The 20,672-nt window shown below is 37.9% G+C and overlaps 1 protein-coding gene across 1 annotated transcript; it reads left to right on the plus strand.

The window, feature by feature from the left end:
* The first annotated feature begins 72 nt into the window (after nucleotides 1-72).
* On the plus strand, nucleotides 73-20,345 carry LOC137296956 (protein cereblon-like). Its single transcript, XM_067828880.1, has 9 exons — nucleotides 73-148; nucleotides 1,690-1,823; nucleotides 2,628-2,830; nucleotides 3,449-3,613; nucleotides 4,199-4,382; nucleotides 5,637-5,702; nucleotides 7,028-7,228; nucleotides 8,776-8,969; nucleotides 11,735-20,345. The coding sequence occupies exons 1-9, from the start codon at nucleotides 73-75 to the stop codon at nucleotides 11,907-11,909; spliced, it is 1,398 nt and encodes a 465-aa protein (XP_067684981.1). The 3' UTR covers nucleotides 11,910-20,345.
* Nucleotides 20,346-20,672: the final 327 nt, after the last annotated feature.

Genomic DNA, 20,672 nt, shown 5'->3' on the forward strand with positions numbered 1-20,672 from the left:
TTTCTTTCTGATTGGCTCATTTCTCCCACGTGACGGTGATATCCCATCGTGCTGCAAAAGAAGTAAACAAAAATGGCCGAGGATTTACTTCCGCTCATAGGGCATAACATCGGCGGTGATGATGAAAGTGAATCAGAGAGCAATGAAGGTGACACAACAACACATGCACATTGTATCACACAAGAACACATTGTCATTTCAATTTTACCACTTGTCATGACAAATGCAAGGAAAATGTGCGACTGTGTAAACAAAGAGAACCAATGCCTCTTGACGCGAAGTTGTTTCAACTCAACCACAGTTACTGCCCTTCACATACCGCATTATAAAAGAAAGTCACAGAATATAATTTTCTTGGACTGATAGTCACATTTTGTTTTTTTTCCTGGGCATTGAAATAGAAATGAAAGAAGTGAAATAAAACTCGCGATACTGTTCCACACACTGAAATAATCAAGACGCACTTTGTTAGAAACACCACATCACTGAGTCTAGCAGACATCATATGCCTCGGTGTCAAGATAACACACCAAATTATTGAAAGGAAGATTCATTTCTAAGCTGTAATAATGAAAAATTAAATACCATGAATGTTCAAAGGATCATGGTTGTGTTCAAGGACAGTATGTAAAACATTCGGAAAGCACTGTTGTTAAACAATAGCAAACAACCCCAAGACTTATTGGCCCTGCCTTCATTAATCGATGAAAAGCATGAAGCTACCACGTTGACGATGCAGGCTTATGAAGTAACTTTCCTTGTATTTGTAAACCAACACATTTATTGTGAAAATAACAGAGTAGAACGGCAAAATGCGAGTCTTTTGGTGCACTTTACATATTAATTACATAGATATGCTATTATCAGAGACCATATAATATTATATGGTCTCTGCTATTATAACCTCAACAGTGAGGGGAAAGACTGACGATATTTGCATAGGGCTCTAGTAGTTGAAAATTGGAAATTATTTTGTGCATGATTTAAAGTGACACGGAACAGTTGACATACTCTATTAGAAATAAAATGTTTGTGCTGATTGATCAGGAGCTACAATTTACAAAAACACACTTTACATACATACCCCAGCATTCATTCCTGACCATATTTGGCAGTATTCTCTCTTGACATCATATGACCTGTCCAAACATACCTATCCCTCACTTCATATTCCGGGTTGATCCTACGATATACTGTCTAGCTTAATCCTAAGCATGACATCCCATTGTAATACTGCTCTAGACATACTATCCATATCATATGCCACTCTATCTGATTACATCCTACACTGTATTCTCACTTAATCCTATAAAACTTAATGTCACAGGTCCTACACTGTATTCTGGCTTAATCCTATAAGACTCAACCTCACTAGGTCTTACACTATATTATGGCTTATTCATATAAGACTCGATCTCACCAGAGGCGGATTCAACAGAACGAATTCTCACAAGTATTCATGAATATTTGCTGCTGAATGAAAACAAAATCTTGTACCGACGAATATACTCATGAGTAGTCATGCCAAGAGATGTAACATGGTATCCAGTGCCACCAGGCTGCTCTACCACTCCCTGTTGTAGAGGTCATTGTTGCTATTATATAATCTCTTTATATCTTTCTTTCTGCTGTTGTATAGGATATTTTTGCTAGTATATAATCTCTGTATCTTTCTTTCTGCTGTTGTAGAGGACATTGCAGACGAGACAGAAGAGCCGGTGGAAGATGACAAAAATAGCAACAACTCCAGAAAGAAGAATAATAAGAGCCGTGACAAAAAGGGAATGGTCAACTTTGATAAATCCTTGCCTACGGCTCATACAGTAAGCAGCTTTTGACACTATAGAACACATATCAGAGATGAATCTTCATGCTTTGTGTAACACTAAAGCAGGGGATGATCGATAGAAGGACCTGTGAACAGGAATTGTGCGTGATGGAGTTCAGTTTTACGCCACACTCAGCAATATTCCAGCTATATGGTCGCAGCCTGTAAATAATCGAGTCTGGACCAGACAATCCAGTGATCAACAGCATGAGCAATGATCTGTGCAAATTGGAACCGATGACATATGTCAACCAAGTCAGTGAGTCTCCACCCGATCCCATTAGTCGCCTCTAACGACAAGCATAGTCACCTTTTATGGCAAGCATGGGTTCCTGAAGGCCTATTCTACCCCGGATCTTCACAGAGAAGAAGCTTACACACTTAGTCATACTTTGAAGCATGTTAAGGGATATACCTTTCACAGTGAATAATGACATCTTGTTTGTTGTTTGCTTTTTGTATACCATCACACTACAATTTCTAGCAATGTGCCTGTGCATAACTGAGTCAGGACAGTGAGCAACATCATGATCATCAATGTACACATGGGATAAAATGACGTGTGTCAACAGAGTCAGCAAGTCCGACCACCTGATACAGTTAGTTGCATCTTTCTACAAACAAGAGTTACTCAAGACCAATTTTAGCCTGAATCTTGATGGGTTTACTGAGACAAATGGGCCACAGACACACCTCAAGGTTTCTGGCGTCATTGTGTGTCAACACTATTCAGATCATTGCACATTTTGACTCAATGTCTGCCTGGTCTGATGTTGAAATTGTTTTTTTTGTTCTGCAGTACCTAGGCACAGACTTAGAAGATGTTCGAGGTCGTACCATCCATGATGATGACTCGTGCGTGACGATCCCCCTCATTGCTCTGCCTGGGGTGGTGCTGGTTCCAGGCCAGACCATCCCACTTCATCTCTTCCAGCATCACATGGTTGCCATGATAAAGGATGTAGCAGAGAAGGACAAGACCTTTGGCGTCATCACTTTCAGGTGAGATTGGAAATGTCTTTGATAACTTCAGCTCACATGGGTTCTAGGGGTATCTGAGTGGTGGAGTAGCCTTCTGGTTAAACTCGTCATGCCAAAGACCTCGGTTCGATTTCCAACATGTGTACAAATTGTGAAGTCCATTTCTGGTGTCCCCTGCCATGATATTGCTGGATATTGCTTGATCTTTCAAGTTTCTGCCTCTTAAAAATCTGATCTTTTTCACAAATTTCTGAAGACAGATAATATTTTTTACCAGTAATTTGACTTTCCATAGTCCATTGGAAGTACTGCCACATAGTCTTGGTTACATACAAGGTAAGTGTTTGTGTTCAGTTATCATTTTTCTAATATTAAACTTTGTCCAAACAAATTTTGAATAATGCACAGACTCATCCGTGCACGCACACACACACATGGACACCAAAACCAAAGCCATAAATTATGAAAGGTCCCCTTTTCTGAAATGGAATTTGCCACTTTGAAAATGGCTGATATGATTTTCTTTCTTTCATTTGATATAACCAATAATGGGATTTCCCAAGAGTTTTGTAAACAGAAGCAAGCTCAATGCTCTGATTTAGTAACATTGTAGTTTCAGATTTTCTGGTTTTCTTACAGGTATCAATCTGAACACACCCCAACTCTTTCAAATCTCGGAACTACGGCAGAGATATTCTCAATCAAGGATGAGACCGATGATATATCTGGCATCTCCACTGTAAGGGTCAAGGCCAAAGGTCGTCAGAGATTCGAGGTCATTGACACACGCAGAGAAGTTACAGGGTAGATCATTTTAACTGTATTAAAGTGTTGACACCTTTGTTTCTTGAAGTGGAAATAATATTTTCATTTCTCAAGCCATGCTATAACAATGTCAATTTGTTTCTTGTACTGATCTATGTTTTTTAAAGATGATACTTGAAATGCTATTTACTTTCAAAACCCACTAAAATTTGTTTGAATTAATCTTTAAAGTTCTTTTTATGTCTTTATTAACACTTCTTCTTTGACTACCTTATAAAAAGGAAAATGATTTTTAAGATCATTTTTAAGTTTCCATATTTTGAATTTGAATTATCATGATCAACAAAGGAAAACAAGTCCAACACCTGTAATGAAATTATGTCATGGACCTTGAAACTTACCCTGCATATAGTTACAAATGATACATATCTCATTATTTTTTGTGTAATGATTTCAGCATTTTTGTTGTAACCATGGTAACATTGGAATTCTTGGTAATTAAACTGTTCAGTGTATACTTTCAAGAAAAAGTGTAAGAGACTCAGAGGAAACTGATAAAAAAGACTTCTCAAACTATTAATAATATTTCCTTTATGCACTTTTGAATTTTATGTATTTTGACAGAGTGCTGGCTGGGAAGGTTCGAATCCTGCCTGAGTGTTTGCTGACGGACAGTCTGGGAGGGGCTCGGCCAAGGTCTCTCTGCAAGTTCTGCTGCAACCCTGCTGACCAGGACTCTGTGGTCAAGACTGCTGTGGATAGACAAGGCAATGTGCTAGCTTCAGTCAGCATGGTGAATAACCTACAGGTAGGCGTGCAGGAGTTGCCTCCCTTGTGGACATCACCTCCACCTTCTCTCAGCTCCTTCATTTCTGTGTTGCAGAATCTGTACCATGTTTTCATAAGTTTAAAACATTTAGTTAGGGCAATAATCTTTGTGGTGAATCATCCATGCTGAATTTTGTGCTGAATTTAATTCTGAAAGTGTATTATTCTTATTCCTGGTTAGATAATCAGAGTGTGTTACAAACATACAAATGTATTTCTGGGATAACCATATGTAAATTTAGAAGAGTCCTGTCTCATTTTCTATGTCAATAGCCCAGTCCTTTCTGAAATCTGTAAATTGTCCATGTCAGACAACTGTTCTGTGTTCTGTTGTCTGGACCAAGGGATAGCCTAGTGGTTAAAGCATTCGCATGTCACGCTGAATGCTCAGGTTCGATTCCCACTTGGGTACAATGTTTAAAGCCCATTTCTGGTGTCCCCGCAGTAATATTGCTTGAATATTACTATAAGCATTATAAAACTAAACTCACTCATTGTACTGTGGTCTGCATCCTCAATATCTCCAGGGTATATGTTCTGATAAGTTTCCTCTATACCCTGGATGCATCTATGGCTTGGCCCGATAAATGTATTACCTCCCTTGGCTGTTTTTTATCCAATCAGGTGTCCACGTTTGGAAGTTAAGCGAAACAATCACAACTCACTTTCACTTTTTAAATTATCTGATTAAACTTGGGAACAAAAACCATGCAGAGGTACTCTGAAAGAGGTAAAATTAGTTCTTGCATATAGTTTTAAGTTTCACACCTGACAATTTGTTTGTATGATTTCCCCCAAAATCTAAGTCGCACTGCAAACAAACTTTCATAGCTGCGACCACTATCTTTCTTGACACTGGCAAGCTCAGTTGTAACAGCAGCTTAGCTGACTGGCGACTGTGAGAATGCGGAGTCAGCAAAGGGAGGTAACAGTATCATTGGGCTGAGCTTAAAACTATTTGGAAATAAAGAATAAAGACTTCTGTTCTCGCATGGAATCCAGATGGAAGTTACATGAGTTCAGATTCATGTAACTGATATTTCTACTGCAGAATAAACAAATAAACAAAGGAACTGTACAAACACAAGTAGGTGGAGACACTTAACAAAGGAAAGGTTAAGTGTCTCCAGTTGTACAGTTTAAGATGTCTCCAGGTGTGCATTTTGAGATGACTGTTCATTAGTTCTTGAATGTTTTTTAACTGTATTTGTATTTCACATTATTTTGTTATCAGGTGAATAAGTTCAGCTGTGCCAATTTTACTTGGTGGCCACCATGGGTGTACAAGATGTATGACACAGTGAGTTCTTTTTCATGTGGTGAATTACCCACTTGATTAATGATAATCATTAATGATAATAAGATCTCAACTGATACTTTTTAAGGTGTATTGGTAAATATTCTAATGGTTTTAGCATGGGTAAATCAACCAGTGTGATAAATAGCTGTATGAGATTTCACCTCTAAATGTGAGAAAATATTAATGTTTTACCTAACCTGACCCCTTTAAATGCTGTGGGTCAGTAAGAAAACAACACTGTGTTTATGAAAGAATTGGCTACATGTCTTTTGAATTTAACAAAATGTCTTCTTTAATACAACTTGATTAAAACCATCTCAATCTGAATCCTTGGGATGTAGGAATACAGTGGAATCTGTCTATTATGGACTCACCTCTTACCTAATCATTTGTCCGCATTGTAAAGCAGTCCTGATCAGACAACTGTTGTCCGTTTCCATGTTCATTACCATGATGAATTACCTCCCTTTCATTAAGGACAACCCACAATTTGAATCGTTTTTTTTTTGTGTTTTTTTTTTATGCTCATTATATTATTTATACTTTCATTGGAAAAAAGTCTGCTAACATGAATTGCTTCTGCCTGTGGAAATTTTCAGGTTATACAATGTTTTCTGTCATTAACTATTGTGAACAGAAGTAACAAATGTTTATTCAACAGTGTCATCTGGATTACAAAGCATTGTTGATTGTTGGGACTGTTGTTTTATTCTATAATCCATAATTGAGAGAGTCCGGATTATAAAGCATGTTTTAATGATGAATTAAGAACAATTTTGCTGTGACTCAGAGAGTAGTCTAGATAAACAGCATAAGACAGGGACAGAATTTAACTCAAAACTTAACTAACTTCCGCTCAAATATGGTCATGTGTTTTAGTGCCCAGTGATGAACTTGTGTGAGTTGGCAACACATTGGTAAATCTTTCACAAACACAGGCAACAGTATATTAATCTGCAAGTTTTGTCTGTGTACGATGTCTTCCTTCAATTTAATCAATATGCTGTTCTTGTAACAACTGCATAGACATTTAAGTAATAAATCTGATCATTTTGTCATACTTGAACCCATAGTAGTGAAGGTCCAGTTTACAACTGGTCTTCAGCAACTCATGCTTGTCGTAAAAAGAAACTGATAGGGTGAAGAGGTCAGGCTTGCTGATATGGTTAATGCATGTTATGTATCCCGGTTGTGCAGATCATTAGTCATGATGTCAATCACTGGAATGTCTAGTCCAGTTTCTGTAATAATGCACACCAGAAAAACAATCAGAAAACGAAGCTTCTCAGGAACTCCTGATGTCCACCCTAACTTTTGTCTGACAGAAAGACTTGTCTGAGAAGATCCTGCATGAACTGCAGAGTTGGAACGAAGCACTGCGGATGTCAGTTTTTCCCCAGGATCCTACCGAGCTGTCATACTGGGTGGCGCAGAACCTCCCCCTTGATGACAGCATGCGTCTACATCTGCTAGGCCTGAACTCAGCCATACAGAGACTTCGGTGTGAACTCAGTATCATTCAAAAGGTCAGAATAATATTTCAAACATCTCATTGTCTGATTGTTTTATTGTGTTTTCTGTCATTTCTTTTTTTAAACAGCTCATGTTTTCTACCTGATGCATAGTTTTTTAATTTTTATCAGGTTACTGATAGAGTAAGAAACCAGATGAAGGAGTCTGAATATTTCTCCAAAATGACATGTTTCTCAAAATACAAGTTGACATCCTTAAATTCTTGCCCATAACAAATAAATAGAGGAGGGAAATATCTAAACAGAAAACACATTTCTTTTTTGCCTGCTAAGTTTGTATTGATCACAAAAAGGCGTACATATGAAATGTTAAGTTCCAAGTCAGCTGGTGTCTCGGATATGCTTGTAATCTTGAGAGTAGCTAGAGTTTGAATGTGAAAAGATCTTAATTTTTTTAAATGTCATAAAAGGCCTTGAGTTAATACATTACACTTCTCCTTTCTCTAATAATATGTGACCTGTCAAGATTTGAATTTGAAATTGTCTTCAGTAACCCATGCTTTGGGATGACCAATGGGATCGAGTAGTCAGACTTGCTGACTTGGTTTACACAAGGCATTGTTGCCTGAGTCAATATTCATGCTGTTGATCACTGGATTGTCCGGCCAGAACTCCACCGGCAACAAACAAACAAACTATATTAATGACTTGTGATTGCATCATTCTGAAGATGTAGTAAAATATTAGGATGTGACAGTTATCTGCAGAGACACAATGGTTAAGGACCCCTGTAGAGACTAGTGTTTTTGTAAGGATGTGCATTGTTAGTATGTCTGTTCCAGTGGATCCAACTATCAGTGGATTGCAGCTACTCAGTCTCTGATAGCAATCAATTGTAGAAATGAAAAACTATGTATTGATTATGTGTCTGTTGATAATTTAGTAATTGTCTTCCATTGATAAATGCGTAGGAAGTACCAAATTTTTCATATTGAGTGCAGACTTGTAGCTTCATTTAGTGTATGTTTTAACTGTTTACTTGATCTGGGATTCAAGTTTCTTGTCAGTTTTTAAAAGAGCCTGAAACTACTTCAACTTGTTTTCATTTCATATGAACAATACATTCATTAGGGAAGGGACTTCAAATGTGACAACTGAAGGAAAAAAACTATTGCAATAGTAGTGTAAAAACTGGTTGCACTAGACTATCACTATCACAATAGTATGTTGCAATAGACTATTGCTAATGGAACAGTGAATTGCAATAGACTATTGCCGTTGCAGTAGTTGGTCTCAGTAGACTATTGCAATATTTAGCGTCAATACACGGTATAGTTGCAATAGTTGGTCTCAATAGGCTATCGCTATTGCAATAGTTGGTCTCAATGAATTATTGCTATCACAATAGTTGTTTCTCCTCTGTAGTCAACCGTTATGAACTAATGTCCAGGCTTACACATAATTGTTGCTAAAAAGGTTGGTCAAGCACTCAATACTGTCTAAATATAAAGCTTTGCAACCGATCAATCTTACACGAAAAAATTGACTTATTACATGCCTGGTTAGAACCTTTAAGACATCTGTGTTTTGTATGTTCTCAGTGCACCGTGCTTTGCTGCAAAGACTGTGGGACTCAGATAACCCACAAGAACGAGGTGTTCAGCATGTCCATGGAGGGCCCTCTTGGAGCTTATGTCAATCCTGGAGGACATGTCCACGAGACACTCACTGTGTACAAGATCCAGAACCTCAGTCTCAGAGGTCGACCTTCCACTGAACACAGTTGGTTCCCTGGGTAATACATTCTACCATCATTGTTTCATGGAATCTTTAGCAACTTCATAAGTTCTTTTGACATGTGACACACTGACTCCACCAATGATCTTGCATACACAATGCAAACTCGAAAGTTCCTTTTTTGTGGTTTCCTGATCCATTTCCATAATTTGCATACATTTTGTCGCACGCGTAGTAAGGCAATATTGCATTCGCAAGGGTATGGCCTCTCAAAAACTGTTAGAATATTCTAAGATGCGAAGAGACGCATTGCACCTGTCCATTTTAGAGCACAGACCCCCTTACTTCCTGTTCAAGCGAAGCAACTATATGCTGGTTGGCTAATGCTAGCCACCAGAAATTAACGTGATTCTCGCTTGACTACTCTTACAGAGGCCGTGATGAACAGGTTTGAATCTAACACCATCAGCAAACTTCAAGTCAGACTCCATACATGTCGCGAATTGGGAATCATGAATTAGAGTCAATTTTATATTGATCGTCATAAGGACACTCAAACAGTGTCTCACATCAAGTGTTAGAATTGGTCTTGAGCAACCCATGCTTGTCATATTTGGTAACTAACAGGATTGGATGGTCAAGCTTGGTTGACATGTGATCTAGTGGTGTGACGATTCATCAATACAGATTGATGCATTGATTCATGGGCCGCTGATACAATGAGTTGACACAAAGTTTTACATTGTCATATATCCCGGTACGATACTTCAAATGGGCCAAGATACATCAATGTATTACTATGAGTATTGTCGATGTCTGCCAAGAAAGATTTACTTTTGTTTTGTGATTAAAAGAAATGCATACTTATTCCTTCATAAATCTCAGAAATTCTGGCATCAGGAACTGTTTCAAACAAAGCTCTTGCATTTAATTTCACAAAGTTCATGTATAAAATTATCTCATTTCTGAATGAACATTGAAAAATGCTGGAGGAATTTGATAAAATACTTTTTGTTTTGATCTTAAGTTGTTTTATTGTTGGTGTAAGACCAGTCTAAGTAAACTTATCCTCTGTACTTTTCGTTACACTCCACCACTGAGTCTAACAAAGCCTTATGGGAGGTCACGTCAGGTAACCTTTGAGATTGACCAGTCAGAACACAACTTTCCAAATCGTGAAGTGCACATTCGGACATCCCTTATGAACTTTTTATCTCGAAAAGGTTCGTACCTGAACGATTCTGAAAGCTATTCAGCGTACGATTGCTTCCGGCTGATGCACACGGTGTACGTACTGCCATTGAGTAAACAGTCGCTGAAAATAGTGTTTTTGACAATATTCAAGGATGTTAATTTGCGGAAATATTAGCTAATGGTAACCATGTCAACAGAAACTCCAAAGCGTATATACTGCAGGTCAAATAACCGTGTTATATGTGGAGTTTTGTTTGTGGAGAGATCTGTGTCGTGACCTGAATATTTTGAAAGTCCCTCTGATCCCTAAATAGTAGCCGTTGTCAGATTGGTTAAGTCTATTTAACCGTCTCGCATTTGATTGGACCGTCATTGGTTGCTCAAAGGTTACCAGACGCGACCTTCTACTAGGTTTTGTTAGACTCAGTGGCGGAGTGTAACGAAATACGCTGAGACGAAGTTTACTTTGACTGATGTTAGACATAAAGATTTTAGTATCATGATACATATTGTATTGCCATGCTTATATCTGTTTTCATATTATATCGCAGCCTCAGTGCACAATACTTTGGCAATATATTAGTTACTAACAAGTATACATGAATGAGGTGAGCGGACTTCCAGTGCAACCCCAACTTGTGATGGTCCTGGGGTAGAATAGGTCTTCAGCAACCCATGCTTGTCATAAAAGGTGACTATGCTTGTCGTAAGAGGCGACTAACTGGATCAGGTGGTCAGGCTTGCTGACTTGGTTGACCCATGTCATCGGTTCCCAGTTGCACAGATCGATGCTCATGTTGTTGATCAGTGGATTGTCTAGTCCAGACTCAATTATTCACAGACTGCTGCCATATAGCTGGAATATTGCTGAGTGCAGCGTAAAACTAAACTCACTCACTCCAGTGCAACCCAAGGGTCTTTCCTGCAAGCGGCATAATGCGGCTCGTGGTCATCCGTACACAGACAGTCGGAATACTGGACTCCACTCTCTCCAAATAGATGTGAGCACACACACACACATATGTATACAGTTTTTAACAACAATGGACAGGCAAAGATTCAACAATGGACAGATAGAGAAACAATAGCACTTCCTTGTACAGTTGATGTGATGACAGACACAGCCAAGGGGGATGATCAATAAAGGCCATAAATGTCATATACAGTAATTAATGGAAGTGACAAAGAGGAACAAGGTAGCCGACAAGACAAATTTATTGGATTTGAAACATTGATCTAAAGGCCAATGGTTCCAAGTGATATTCCTTGACACCAAATGCTCAAAACCAACAAATACTATTTCATGTCTGCTTTTCAGAAGTTTTGAAAACTTTGGATCACACTGTCTGTTCCATTTGAAATTTACAGGTTTGAAATGCATAATAACAACTGCAAGTCTGGATGACATTTCATGTGATAGTGTTTTTAGCTAGTTATACTAATGAAAAGAAGTGAAGGAACACCAAATTTTTGTAGAAGACTCCAGGGTTTTACTGGTCATAACAGAAAACCCCGGTTCGATCCCCACATGGGTACAATGTGTGAAGCTCATGTTATTATGTATTCAAGAAAAAATTACTATTTGCAGGAATTACCAGAAGAATGAATTCCTTGTTTTTTGTGTTTCAGGTACGCATGGACGATAGTGGAGTGTAAGCATTGCTCCAGTCACATGGGATGGAGATTCACAGCCTCCAGTAAATCCCTCACCCCACAGAAGTTCTGGGGTCTGTGCAGAGCATCCCTCATTCCCGGGATACAGAACACTGATGACACTGAGGAGGAGTGGATGCCTGTCATGTGATAGTCATGTGATGTTAGTGAGCTAGTCACATGACTAGTCACATGACCAGTCACAGTTGATGAGACAGGTATTCCTGCATGAGTCTTTCAATGGAGAATTGTTTACAAACTCAAAGATTGTTTATCGAAAGAGACAAATCAAGATTGTGGATGCCTGTCATGTGACAGTCATGTGATGTTAGTGAGCTAGTCACATGACTAGTCACATGACCAGTCACAGTTGATGAGACAGGTATTCCTACATGAGTCTTTCAATGGAGAATTGTTTACAAACTCAAAGATTGTTTATCGAAAGAGACAAAACAAGATTGACATCATTGTGATGTCACATGACATTTGTGGGTCACATGATTGTCAAACTACCATCCATTTAGAAAATTGAAACTTGTGACTTGCTTGCTAACAAGCATGCCTGCTGCATGGCAAAATGGATTGGTACTTTGCAAATGACTTATGACTGTGTGGTCACTTGTGTCAGACTTGGAAGAAAATGTGATATTACCATTGTTTATGAAGAATTGTGAGAGAATGCAAAAGGTGTGAAACATGATTGTGAGAGTAATTACTGACAGAATGAGCATAGTAGGAAAATATAACACTGGGATACAGACAACTACAGCTTTGATGTTTTAGGTTCCTGTTAACAGCTACTGTGATGGTAAAGTGGCAATACAATACAATACAATACAATACAATACTGAAGTTTAATTATGTACAAGACCATCTTGATAACATTATACAAGAGGGATTAGGCTGAACCAGTATCTGTGACCATCTAAGTGTAACTTACTGAATCTTTCCTTACTGAGTAGCCAGGGGTGGAAATAACTTTAGAATTGCTAGGGTACTTCAGTACATTGGCACATGTAAAATCACTTGCCCAGATAATTTTTCTTGTTTTTCTTGCTCATTGTTTTTATAAAGAACATAATTAACATTGGAAAATCAACTGTACACTGGTGCATCTTTTGCTTGCCAACAGAAAAATACATTTGGCTGGTACGTTGGACAATGGGTTACTTCCACCCCTTTCGCCATTTTGAAATTTCTTTGAGTGGCATTTAGAAGTTGATGTGATTAACAAAGGGGGTAGTTCTGTTTCTTGCAATATCACTGTACCTAAAGTTGTGCAGCATCCTGTCTTGGTGATTATTTCTGTGGAATTAGCAGCCTTTCACATCTATACAATCAAAATTATTTAGCACACTGACAAAAACCTTGATAGTGTAACATTGAATGCACTGAAATTGCTTATTACTGTTTTGAAGGATAAGCATTTTTAAAATCACGTCAGGATGTTGGTAACTCAAAGTCTGGATGTCGGTAGAGTTACTGACATTCTTGTACGATTTTAAAAATGCTTTTTCACGTTCACTGCATCACCTTAGCTACAGTGAATATGTGCAGTGTTTTGGTGTAGTAGATGCTAGCATTTGCTTGATAACAGTGTTAGCACCTACACCGCAACATCACATATATTGTATTCTACCATGACTTATGTTAATACTGGGTTGTAGTTAGTTAATTAAAGCCATTCAGAGGTATGTAATCATGATATATATCTCTGATTTTCCAACACAGTATTTTTTAAAACTCTTAACAACACAGTTATGGTAGAATGGAGATAAACATACTGTGTAGGGAAATTAGAGGTATGTGACAGAATTATGACAGCTCTAAAACATGTTTTTTACAAAATTCACACTACCCGTTATGCATTCTGTTTTAAGTCAAATTGAGAGCTTTCATGATTTTATCATACATATATACCTCTGATTTTTTTAAACACAGTATGTTTAACCCCGAAATAAAGAATTTTCCCAGACTTGAAAGCCAAGGAGCGATTATTTTCAACACAGACTGCCAGATTCTCAAATTCACCTGCCCAACAGTTGGGTTAAAATTTAAACATGTTTCTGAAGATATTCATCATATTTCAAGGAAATAAGTCAGTTTTAATTCACTTGACAAAAATAAATTATGAATTCCAAGTGGATGATAAACTTGGTTGCTTGTTGAACCTAAATTATTTGCAGACAGGTGCATTTTGGTCAGGGCTGGTGAGTTTTACATCTAACCTGCCGTGTGCTCTGGCTGAATTTTCGGGAGTTTGATACCTTGCCATAGAACTATCCCCCTTGTTCATTTTAAATCATTATATTACAGAACACATTGATTTTTGTTTACAAAGTCCATACGTCGCTAATGTTACTACTTCAGTACCCGTGACCCATGAAGATCCCAGGGTATAATAGGCCTTCACCAACCCATGCTTGCCATTAAAAGGTGACTATGCTCGTCGCAAGAGGTGACTAACAAGATTGTTCTGGATGATTACAAACTCAAAATATTGTCCGAAGCATAACTGATCAACGACTTCTGAACAGATTTTTATTGCATAATGTTCAAAGTGTTATGTTTTGGTATGAAGGAGTTATTCTTGTGACCTGTGAAGATCCCGAGGTAGAATAGGCCTTCAGCAACCCATGCTTGCCATAAAAGATGACTTTGCTTGTCGTAAGAGGCGACTAATGGGATTGGATGGTCGGACTCGCTGACTTGGTTGGCACATGTCATCAGGTCTCCAATTGCGCAGATTGATGCTCATGTTGTTGATCACTGGATTGTGTGGTCCAGACTCAATTATTTACAGACCGCCGGCATATAGCTGGAATATTACTGAGTGAGGCATAAAACCAAACTCTCTCACTCACTCACTTCAAAGGTTTTTGACCTTTCAGGTGGTTATTCTGCTTTTTTCCCTCTTTTGCTAGAATATTGTACCACAGCCATCTGCGGGGACATAGTGTTCTTGTACCCACTGTCCACTAGATGTCACTGGTGTCATTCGTTAGTTACCATGGTTCCTAAGATACAGTCAGAGTGGCATGAATCTCAGATGGGTGTATGAAAATGTAGATGGGTTGTTGTCTGAAGAGTTTTTCCATTGTGTGCATTTGGAAAGATTGAATCTGTGATGTTGCTTGAGAATTTCTGGAAATACTTTCAGGAAATATTGTGGTTATTTAGCAGTTTATTAAGAAGAAGCTTGTTAATGTCTTAGTTGGACGTGTATTTCATCAAGATGCTTGCATGTCATCAATGGAAACTTTTTTTATGAGATGTCAAAGGTCAAGGAAATCTCTAAGGTCATTGCCTGAAACATTTTCTGCGCTATGTCAGTAGAGTTTGTAATCCTTGTGAAGATGCAAAGCTTATGAGTTACCTCAGCCTCGATAATCTACTGGGTATATGTTCCGATAAATCTCCACTTTACCATTGATGCATCTGTGGTTTTCCCCAATGATCTTGTTACCTCCCTTTGCTGGCTGGCGCTGTCTACACTGGGAAGTTGAGCTTACCAAACAAAACTCGTTTTGTAAATTATCTAACCGATAAAACATGGCAACACGATTGATGCAGACGTAGAAAGAGGTCTGGGGTATACTTTTTTAAAGTATCAGACCTGTTCATTTGTTTTTGTGATTTCACCCAATATCTGAGTTGTATTGCGAAAAAACCTTTGCGGCTGCGACCTCTGTCTTTGTTGACGATGGCAAGCTGGGTTGTAACAGCTGCTTAGTGATTGGCCATTGAGAGAATTCTGAGCCAGCAAGGGGAGGAAATAAAATTATCGGGCTGAGCCGTAAATGCATCCAGGGTATAGTTACGATTTATCTTAACCTATACCCTAGAGATTATTGAAGATGGAGTTAACAATGTGTAATAGCAAAGTCATTCTAGAATGTTTGCCATTTTCAGTGAAATGACTTTTTCTGCAGGCAGTTTGTTACTATGTTACTAGAGCACTTGCAGACAAGCAGTGAAAATCTGGTGTGGTGGAGAGGTCATTTCTTTCAATGAGTAACATATACAATATTTTGCTGTTTACCTTTAAATTCACCAAATATATTTCATATTTAGTATAAATGCTGAACAGCCCTTTGGAATGTTTTTGAAGCTGTTGTTACTGATACTAAAGGTCAAGGTCACACACTCTCAAAGATATCTTGCTACTGTCATTCAAAGACAAGGGTCCACATAGTATAAAGGTCATGGATGACCAAAATCTTTGGTCAAGTTCACAGTGAAGGTTATTTATGTATCAATTGTATGTTGGCCGTTTTTAATAAAATTTCTTTTATTCAAATTAATCAGATGAAAATGTGTCACGTGACACAAATTGTAAGAGGAGAAGGTCACTATGGCCCATTTTGAATGGGTAGCATAAACAGATACTCTTGTTATGTTAACATCCACCAAGGGGTATCATGTTTAGTTTATGACATCATGTGGTCAAAAGGGTTGTTCTTGGAATACTCGCAACTGCTGTTGATGAAGAATTTCACTTTTATGAGCATACAATGTAATGTATTAAGTTCCTGGTAACTCAAGATGATTAAATTTTATACTTATCCTAATGCTGCAGAATGGATGACCTTTTGGTTGATCTTCCTTGAAGGTCAAGGTCACTGGAATTACCATTTCAGATGGTTGTTTTGTTTCTTTATGCACTGAACCAACCCTCTGTTTGTTTGAGATGTTTGTTAGAGGAATCGCCCATAGTGTCAACAAACATTAATTTAACTGTCAGCAACATTATAATTATAGACTTCTTTTCAAAAGTTTAGACTCACAAGTGTAAATATAGCCAGTTACTTTAGGCAACTTTCCTAAACTTAGGCCTTCCATAATATTCCAAAATATTCCATACAGTTTAAATGTACTGTTTACACATGAACTGATATATGCTGAAACAGGTGTGTAAAGTTAAAAAGATTATACAGATTTGATAATATATGATACAGATCAATGAAAATTGGCAATTTCATAACAAAACATTGCACCAAAACACATCTGTTCACTGATGTGGAATGTTTGTTGGAACTCAAGCCAAACATCCACAGTTCTCTATTGTTTATGAATTATGCTTGATTTGGATGTTACGTCAGTGTTTCATACTTGTGTCAGTTCTCAAACCTAATCAAAAGAACTCTTTGTGATGAATCTTCCCATGCTCTACAAAATTCAGCCACGGTTGTACCAGAGATAAATTCAGTAGAAGGCTTTCACAGATGAATTAGCAAATGCTCATTGCCCACTTGACTGGTTTAGAAGCAAGGTGTTAATCAAACCTCAGGCTGAATATGAATGCATCAGTCTCATGAAGCCAGAGACATGCATGAGTAAACCACAAGTAAGACTGGCTGACCTGCTATAATGGGCCTACTGCAGAGGTGACGTCGCAGGAGCTGAAACTTCTCTCATCAAGTAAGCTGAGCAGACCCAAATGAGCTCAGAGGTTATGGGATGATTTTGTAGAACAGTGCTGCAGAAGGTTCTCAAGCTTAAAAACCCATTAAACAGAAATATAATTATGGCGATTATGATTACTCTTGGTTACCATGGTTACACTAGTGATGACCTTCACCTCATATTTTTTTCAATTATCAAATAACCAGTTTACAGTTTTCTCAGAAGTTATTGAGAATATCTTCTTTTCCTAATGCTGATAAGAGAATTCTAAAATTGATGTTACATTATGTTGTAAGTTACTCAATATTTGAGGCAACTCTTGTAGGTGTAGGAATGAACCTTACTACATCAAGGGTTATCTCCCTTGGTGTAGCAGACACCTTTTTTCTTTTGTTGACATGCAGATTTGACAGCAGAAAAGAAAAGAAAGCTGGCTCTAGATGAATTTTGAAAGAGGTATGACTAATGCCAGAGTTGGCTGGCAGACATGACATTGCTGTATCTACAGCCGAATGTTCAGTCAGGAGTTTGAATTGAGTACAAGACAGCAGCAGGGAGGCACAGGAAGTTAAGTACTAAGAATAGCTGGCAATTTGGTCAGATTTATGAGTAGGAGAAAACTGGAAAGCATTGAGAATATCAGAAATGGGATCATTAATAGAGAAAGTGCTCAGCTATGTAATGAAATCCTGAGACAAAAATTACAAAGACTTAACTGGTGAAATTAAATGGCAGAATTACCTTGGGTGAAAGATGCACAAAAAGAAAGATGTTTAAACTTGTGTATGGCTCACAAAAAAAAATGGATAATGTTTTCTGTTCTGATGAAAGTTCTGTCTGGTTTTTTTTTCCAAACTTTGAAAATTTGGACCAAAGATTCTGTGAAACCTGTATATTGACCAACACCAAAACTATACCCCAAAATTTCAGAAGTTGGATGGGATATCATCACATGGAGTAACACCATCATGTCTTTTAAATGGAAATTTGATCAAGGAACGATATGTTGACATCATAAATGATCAGCTTTTTCAAATGGTCTGAACACTGTATGAAGATAATTGGATTTTCAAGCATGATAACAACACACTGCAGGCTACACAAAACAGTAGTTGTGAGACGAAAATGTTCAGGTTTTAGACAAGCCTATCTGCCGGCAAGACCTTAAGCTGAGATTGCGTGGGGACTAATGTAGAACAGAATAAACCAAAAACAGCTTAGAAATGTTGAGGATACGAAGAAAGAAGAGGGCAAATATTGGGATATGCTATCAGATGACTTCCTCCTAAGTTTGGTCGGTAATGTACCTAAACGCATTCAGTCATGTTTGACAGGGCAAGGAGTTCCGAAGTTCCGAAAAGACACTTAGACTGTAAGAGGATCGAATCTCAGCATATTCGTTTCAATAAATTCTATAGTTAATATACACTTATTTTCCGAAACAACTTTCTCAATAATTTCTAGGAATACTTTATATATTATAAGGCTTTGTGTTTGTTTGTGTCATACCTTGGAGATGTGTCAGTGAACATTTTTACCAAGATTTCATGACAACTGCCTCTGCTTTAATTATTGTTTGTTCAAAAAAAAATTGTTTTGTCACAGTGACTTTGTGACTAGGGATAGTTCTCTGTGGATTGTTACATCTTTCTTAAATATTAACAGTGCCAAAAATATGTATGTGTCCAAGCTTATTCTGCACCTGACATAAACAGTGGAAGCTGTCTAAATGGGCATTTGTTGAAGAAAGAATCTGGTTAAGACAGTGTGCCAGATTGTAGGGCACCTTTGAACAAAAGTGAACAAGTTTTGTCACTCTCATACACATACAGATTGGAAAGCATTCATGTTTGACAACTTCCACTATATTCAGTTATTATGGCACATAAATTTGTAGGATAAAGGTCCAGAACATAATGCAAGCAGGCTCCCCTCCTTCCTTCAGTGATTTAAGGTCACTCAAGAACCAAAGTTGATGAAGTGCAGATCCTATTTTGGAAGCTTGCTCGAAATGGACAAACAATAATCTGCACAACTCTTGTCACTTGGCAGACCAGCCACCTGTCACTGACCTGACCACCTTTGTTACATCATTTGTGACTCTCTGATTTTTCTTAGACATGCAGACGACTTTTGTGTTTCATACATGAACAGATTTATTTAAATGATCTTGTGTACTAAAGATACTGAATAACAATCACAGTATTCAGTATTCAAAGTATGAAATGTCCAGTCTTAAAAGGCAACCTTTAGACCAGTCTGAAGGTACTCTAAATCATAGTCCCAACTCAGACCAAGGACTATGGAAGTCAGCATTTTCAAGTATATTAAGTGGTTTCAAACCAGACCCAGTTCAGTCTCCGATTATAATAAGTATGATGAATTGTAAAACAAATTTTACTAAATTACGCAGCTTCAAGTGAAAGCTTTTATATTCAAAAGAGGGCCCATGGGGTAGCCTAGTGGTAAAAGCATTTGCTCATCACTCTGAAGGCCTGGGTTTAGTTCCCCATTTGGGATAGAGTGTGAAGCCTATTTCTGTTACCCCCATGATATTGCTGGAATATTGCTACAAACAACATAAAGCTAAACTCACTCACTTTTATTCAAGAGATCTCCTTGTGTCCTGTATGGATGGAGTATCAATCTCTCATCTATGGCATATGGGGAGCCCAGGTATTGTAGGAGTTGAAATTTGAGTTTCAGAGTTGCCTCCCTTACATGTACCAGGATCCTCTGGTCAGAGTTTGTCAGATGAGCAAAGTAAGGTTTCATAAGCCGGAGATGAGTGGTGTGCTAGCCCAGTGGTTAAAGCATTTGCTCGTCACACTGGGTTAGATACAGTGTGCAAAGCACATTCTGGTGTCCCCCCACTGTGACATCACTGTAATTTTGCTAAAAGCGTCGTAAAACTAAACTCACTAATCTCAACTGAAAATCTACCCTTTGTGAAATAATTGCCATATTTATCTGCAGCATAATTATTCCAGGTCCTCATGATGTCTGTCTATCTGATACTTTCTCACCTGATCAGGTGTTTAGAGAATACCTGTAATGTCTGTTTTTGCGTTACCAACTTTCAGTTAACAATTTGCCATTGCTCTAACTTGTTCAAATGCCTGTTACATTTTGTAACAGTTTATGTGATGCTATGATTAAAGTAATGCAAATATGGTGCATATTACATGTCTCATGTTTTCCTTTATTTTGACATGAAATACAAGACTGATTTTTTCTCTTTCCATACAATTAATATCACAACTGTTTAACGACCCGGTTGATGTGATAGATGTTTTGCATTGATATCTTTCACAATTTTTCAAACTTTTCCAGTTTTAAGCTCACCTGAGCTTATTCCAGTGCACATTGTTTTCAGTTCACTCCATCCTTCTATGTATTATTTGATTTAGCCTTTTGCAGGGAAGCCTAATGGTTAAAGTGTTCACTTATCACAAGACAGAGATTTCATTCCCTGCATGGGTACAATGTGTGAAGCCCATTTCTGGTG

Source organism: Haliotis asinina, chromosome 9 (genome assembly GCF_037392515.1).
Source record: "Haliotis asinina isolate JCU_RB_2024 chromosome 9, JCU_Hal_asi_v2, whole genome shotgun sequence".
Taxonomy (NCBI): domain Eukaryota; kingdom Metazoa; phylum Mollusca; class Gastropoda; order Lepetellida; family Haliotidae; genus Haliotis; species Haliotis asinina.